Source organism: Trachemys scripta, chromosome 1 (assembly GCF_013100865.1).
Source record: "Trachemys scripta elegans isolate TJP31775 chromosome 1, CAS_Tse_1.0, whole genome shotgun sequence".
Lineage (NCBI taxonomy): Eukaryota > Metazoa > Chordata > Testudines > Emydidae > Trachemys > Trachemys scripta.
In genome coordinates, this window is record NC_048298.1 from 29,833,751 (window position 1) to 29,839,750 (window position 6,000).

At 57.7% G+C, this 6,000-nt stretch overlaps 1 protein-coding gene across 4 annotated transcripts in view; it reads right to left on the bottom strand.

Moving 5' to 3' along the window:
• CELSR1 (cadherin EGF LAG seven-pass G-type receptor 1) overlaps positions 1 to 5,199 on the bottom strand; it is a 265,428-nt gene extending 260,229 nt beyond the window's left edge. For 3 of the 4 annotated variants that reach the window (XM_034767036.1, XM_034767029.1, XM_034767027.1), the window contains exon 1: positions 498 to 5,198. In XM_034767036.1, the coding sequence (XP_034622927.1) occupies positions 498 to 4,245 (3,748 nt within the window). In that variant the 5' untranslated portion in view covers positions 4,246 to 5,198. Of the gene's footprint in view, positions 1 to 497 lie in introns of all 4 variants that reach the window. The other variant, XM_034767045.1, reaches the window with a different exon arrangement.
• Positions 5,200 to 6,000: the final 801 nt, after the last annotated feature.

Sequence of the window (6,000 nt, forward strand, 5' to 3'; positions counted from 1 at the left end):
CAAATCTGTTTTACCTTGGTGTTAAAAAAAAAAAAGGGAAACCCCCAACTCTTATGTACAGTGCACCCGCTAATTTTACTTTTTACTGTTCTTATGTATAACAAATCATAGAAGTAAGTCTAAACATTAAATGTAAGTCAATCAATGAGAGCTGTGCATTCTTAGCATCTTTAAAAATCAGGTCAATTATTAACTCTATGCATCCACATCTGAAAATTTTAGCCTAAATAGCTAACTATGCCCAGGGAATATATTTTGCCCTCAACCTCTATCTGTTTTTCTCCGTGATTCAAAATATCACTGACTAAATACATCTCAACATACTATTCACTTCAGTCCACAGCACATAGCTTTGATACATTTTTGTGGCTCCTCTCCAGAAATTTCACAAATAAGCCACTGCCCCAGGAAATTAAAAGTTCTTGCTGCCTGTACCAGTATGTTGGTCTAATAAACAAAGTTCTCATACATTATTATCCCCTGCCAAGTTTTCTTACCTGAGACCGACACTTTCATGAGAGCCTCCAGGGGTCTGTTGTTGTCCAGATCTCGACTGAGTTTGAGTTCCCCAGTGGCAGAGTCCAAGAGTAGCAAGTTCAACTCGTTGCCCTGAACAAAGGTGTAGGCCAGTCTGTCGGACACGTCAGGGTCATAGGCTGGGATCTTGCCAATCACCCCAGAGGGGAAGCTGTTAGACTTGTTGGTCACATAGTTGTTGAAGAGGATCTGGAAGTCCTGCAGCACAGGTGGGTTGTCATTCTGATCCAACAGGCGAATGTGCACGGTGGCTCGGCTGACAAGAGGGGCTGAGGTGGCCTGCACCACAATCACATATTCCGTTCGGCTCTCATAATCCAGATCCATCAGGGCTGTGAGGTCACCATTGAGCAGGTCAAGCTGGAAAACCTCAGGGATGTTACCCTCCACAATCTGGTACATGATTTGTGCATTGGTCCCTTCGTCTGGGTCGGCCGCACTGATCCGTGCCACGATGGAGCCCACTGGGCTGTTCTCCTCCACAAAGATGTCAAACTCATCCTGTTCAAAGACAGGCGGGTTATCATTGATGTCCAGCACAGTGACCTGGATATCTACAGAGGCTTTGAGAGGTGGGCTGCCTCTATCCATGGCAAAGGCCCGCAGGCTGTAGACAGCCACGTTCTCACGATCCAGCTTGCGCAGGGTACGTATCACTCCAGAAGTGGGCTCAATGTAAAAGTCTCCATCACCATCATCACCACCCTGGAAGGTGTAAAGGAGGCGGCCATTGAGGCCTGAGTCACGGTCGTTGGCAGACAGCTGAAGGACGCTGGTGGAGAGAGGCACATCCTCAAAGACCGAGCCCTGGTAACGGTCACGCAGGAAGCGGGGGGCATTGTCGTTGGCATCCAGGATGAGGATCTCCACGTAGGTGGTGTCAGATTTCTGAGGGATCCCATTGTCACGAGCTGTAATGGCCAATGTGTAAGAGGCTTGGTCCTCGTAGTCTAGTTCCATCAGGGTGGTGATAGTGCCCGTGTCCAGGTCAATGCGGAATTGAGGAATGTTATCCTCCAAAATGTACGTGATCCTGGCATTTTCCCCTGTGTCTTCATCGGTGGCACTGATGGTCACAATAGAGGTGCCAATGGGCTTGTCCTCACTGACACTCACTGTGTAATGGGAGCTCTGGAAGACCGGGCGGTGTGTGTTGGCATCGGTGACATTGATGAAGACCTGGACAGTATCAAAGAGTGTGCCATCTGACGCAGTAACTGTCAGCACGTACTGCCTCTCCTGCTTGTAATCCAGGGGCAAGGCCAGGGTGATCAGCCCACCCCCACTCTGGCTGGTGATGGCAAAGCGGTTCCTAGTGTTGCCACTGGTGATCTGGTAGGTCACTACACTGTTAATGTCCCTGTCCACTGCTATCAGAGTCAAGACACTGCTGCCCACTGCCGCATCCTCATTCAGCCTGAGCTGATAGACCTTCTCAGTGAAAGTCGGGTTGTTATCATTGACATCCAGGACCGTGATGGACACACTAGCTGAAGAAGTCATGACAGGCACTCCATGGTCCCTAGCCTCTACCCCAAAGTGATAGTTCTCCACAGTCTCTCGGTCCAGCTCAGCCGACACTGTAATCCATCCAGTGCTGTTATTGATCTGGAATGGAAACCCAGTCTCCCCACCTGGGGACACCACAACAGGAGATGGGGACAAGTCTATAAGTTCGTACTCCAGACGGGCATTGTCTCCAGAATCAGCATCCACTGCCTGAACGTGCAGCACAGAGTAGCCCAATGGCACGTTCTCCAGCACTGTGGCCTGGAAGGGGGTGCTGACAAAAATAGGGGCATTGTCATTCACATCCACCACTTGCACTGATACCATCCCACTAGAGTTAATCAGAGGGGGCCTGCCCCCATCCTGGGCTTTGATTCTCAGTGTGTACTCACGGATGGTCTCATAGTCCAAAGGATTGATCAGGTCGATGGCACCAGAGAAAGAGTGGATATAGAACTGGCCTTTGAGGTTGCCACTCACAATGCTGTAGTGCACCTGGGCATTGCTGCCCCTGTCCCGGTCAGTCGCTTGCACCTGCAGCACTTGGCTGTTCACCGGGGCATCCTCTGGCACCTGAACCAAGTAGCGTTTCTCACTGAACTGTGGGTAGTTGTCATTCTCATCCTCCACAGTGATGTGTACTGTAGCTGTGGCACTACGGGGACCTGGTTCCTTTCCTTGGTCATTGGCTTCTACTACCAAGTGGTACTCAGAGACCTCCTCACGATCCACAGGGGCTCGGGTCCTCACTACTCCAGAGCGAGGGTCGATCTCAAAGACACCATCCCCAGCACCTGGCTCCAGCAGGCGATAAAGCATGTTGGCGTTGGCCGGGGCATCCCCATCCGTGGCACGGATAGTCAGCACCTCATAACCCACCTCCAGGTTCTCCCGGATGGTCTCCCGGTACACAGGCTGCTCGAACACTGGCCCATGGTCATTGGTGTCACTCACAGTCACAGTCAAGTAGGTGGTGGCTGAGCGGCGGCGGGGGGAACCCTGGTCAGTTGCAGTCACCTTCAGCACGTGGGTGTCCTTGGTCTCCCGGTCCAGGCTGCGCGTGGTGACCACGCTGCCTGTCTCTGGGTCGATGGAGAAGTAGTCATTGGAACGCTCGTCGAAGAGCGCCTCCATGGAGTACACCAGCCGGCCGGCCTCCCCCTCGTCCGGGTCCTGGGCCCGCAGGGCGATCACCTGGGTACCCGCAGGCTCGTTCTCGGGGATGGAGACCTGGTAACTGGGCAGCTGGAATTGCGGAGGGCTGTTCGCACTTCTCCTCCTCCGAGACCCCTGGAGAGAAGGATCCCAGCCGCTCCGGGCCCGCTCCTCTGTCCACAATCCCTGGGGCCCCAGCTGCAGGGTAGGCGCTTCCCCCTGCCCTGCACCCACCGCCCCTCTCTCCTCTCCCCTCGCACCCACGGGCTCCCGTTCCCCCCAAGTCCCCTCCTCCTCCTCCCCACCCTCTGCCCCGGCGGACGGGGCGCGCTCCAGCCCCAGCTGAAGGAGGATCTCCCCCCCTATCCTCCTCAAGGCACAGACCAGCTGCAGAGGGGACTCCCCGGCGGGCTCCAGGCAGCACCGAGCCCTCCCCCCTGCCTCCTGCTCGCCGCAGCCCCGGGGGAGGTGGTCCGGGCACCTGCAGGCAGGGAAGCTGGTCAGGGCCGTGAGGGCAGAGCGCAGGTCCCCGGCGGGCCCTGGGGGCAGGTGCCGGCTGGCTGCGGGGAAGCAGAGCGGGGCTGGGAGCTGCCCCGGGGAGAGCCGGGCGGCGAGCCGGGGCCGCGCCTGGCCCCTGCTGTCTGCCCCCCGGTACCGGCGGGGGCAGCCCGGGCTGTGCACGTAGACGGCCAGGCGGAGCAAGAGCAGCGCCCCGGAGCGCTGGGCGGCGATGCGCACGTGGAGAGGCAGCGGGTTGCGCTCCAGCCGCCCGCAGCCCGAGGGGCTCGCCGGGCAGCCCCCGCCGGCCGCCCCGCTGCGCCTCAGCTGCCCCGCGGCCGTCACCTCCACCGCCTCCAGCACGCGGCGGGCCGTCAGCGCCTCGTCCAAGCTGTACAGCCAGCCGGGCCCCAGGGAGACATCCAGCAGCAGGTCCCCGGCGCGCCCGGCGCCACAGGAGAGGTGCAGCTCCCAGCCCCCCACGGGCACCAGCCGGATGAGCAGAGCCAGCCACGAGAGCCAGGCGGCAGCGGGCACCGGCAGCATCTCCGAGTCTTAGGCGGCAGCAGCGATCCCAGCCAAAGGGCTCCTGCAAAATCCATCCACCCCCTTGGGCGGCTCATCCGCCCTCAGCCATGAGCAGCGGGGCCGGGGGACCCTGGCCTTGTCCTCCTCTGCCAGGCGGGGCCGCTCCCTCAGAACCCCGCGGCAGGGAACATCGCTCGGGACCCGACTGGAGAATTGCAACTTTTCCACCTTAAAGTTTAAAGTGAGTTCAAAATGGCTCCTCTCCTCCTCCCACTGCTGCTCCCGGCAGGGTGATTAGCATAAACCTGCTGCTCTAAAAACAATCGCACGCCTGCTGCCTGGCAGCCTCTCCCCGCCCGCAGCTCCCGGGGACCCGCTCCCCGCCAGCGGGACCCGCCTCGGCAGCGCACGCTGCCCTCCAGAAACTGAATCGAGCAGCGGCCGGTGTAAATCCTCGCGGCGGCGACTCTGGGATCAGCGCTCGCCTCCCTCTCCAACAGGCACGATCCCTTGCAAACGCATCCCCTTCAGCTCGCTCCTTCTCCCGAGCGGGGCTTCCCCTTTCCAGCTACTCCTCCTGGTTCTTGCGGCCGGGGCGCCTCCGCACGGGCAGCGGGTGTCCGTCCTGGGCAGCGGCTCCGAGAAGCTTTGGTGGCGTTAATAAAAGGCTGTCGATCTGGGGTGGCCGCGGAGTGACATCCGGCAGTGTCGCCAGGCGAAGTTTGCTTGTGTCCGGCAGCAGCAGCATGTGCGTTTAAAATCCCGGGGAAGTTGTCCAGAGATCAGCTCGCAGCGATTTCCTGCTGTTGCTTCTCTCTGCCTTTCTCACTCCCTTTTCCCCCATGTATTGTTCCCGGAGAGCGACTGAAAGGTGCAGGGTGTTACTATCTCTATGGAGACCACAGGTCTCTAAAGCAGGCTCGGGGGAGAGAAGGCTGCAACCAGTGCCCGGGGCGGAGTTTCCTCCCTTTGCATTCAGTGCAGCTGCAACCTGAAGGGCGGAGGCGTGGCCGGAGCGGGTGCAAAAGATATAATGAGCCTGGGAGAGAGTAGCCGGTGGGGCTGGATGACTCGCTGACTCTTCTGCTGCTTGCGGGGGGTGTAGAGCTCTCTGCTGGCCCCGGGGCACAAGTACAGAGATCAGAGAGAGAGCCGGGCTGTTGGCATGCCCCCTGTGCAGAACGCTGACCTGCAGAAGAGACCTACTGACATTGGCTGTGCACGTGCTGGCTCCTAGTCTCCAGAAGCCAGGCGCAGCTCCCTCAGAGCATGGAGCTATGAGGGCAACCGCAGCCTCACCTGCCTTCCAGCTGAACTCCAGTTGCCATCACATGCACTACAACTGCTTCCATGCAGCATGCCCATAAGCAACATACCTTGCTTTGGTGTTTTTTGTTTGCAGGAAGCTGGGTGCTTTTTCGTGCAGACCCCAATCTGAGAACACAAGCAAAAGAGTGAGAAGGCCTGTTCTCAGAGCTGTGCAGCTTGGAGTTTGCTCCCCATTCCTGTCAATCGTAAGGGCATTAGTGTGCCTGCACTGACCCGTTCCCCCTATCTATGGCATCTGTGAATACTAAAACATTTACTTTTTGTGTGCTGTGGCCTGTAGGGGGGGAAAAATGTTACTTGCAAATCAGTGTTCCCTTCTCCTTCATCTTTTTATTGCTTGGGAGACCTTCCCCACCTAGCCTATTGTGCAGGAGACAGCTGTAATGATGGGGGTTGTCCATCACTGTCCATCTAACAGTTGTGACCACACTGCCCTTCATATGG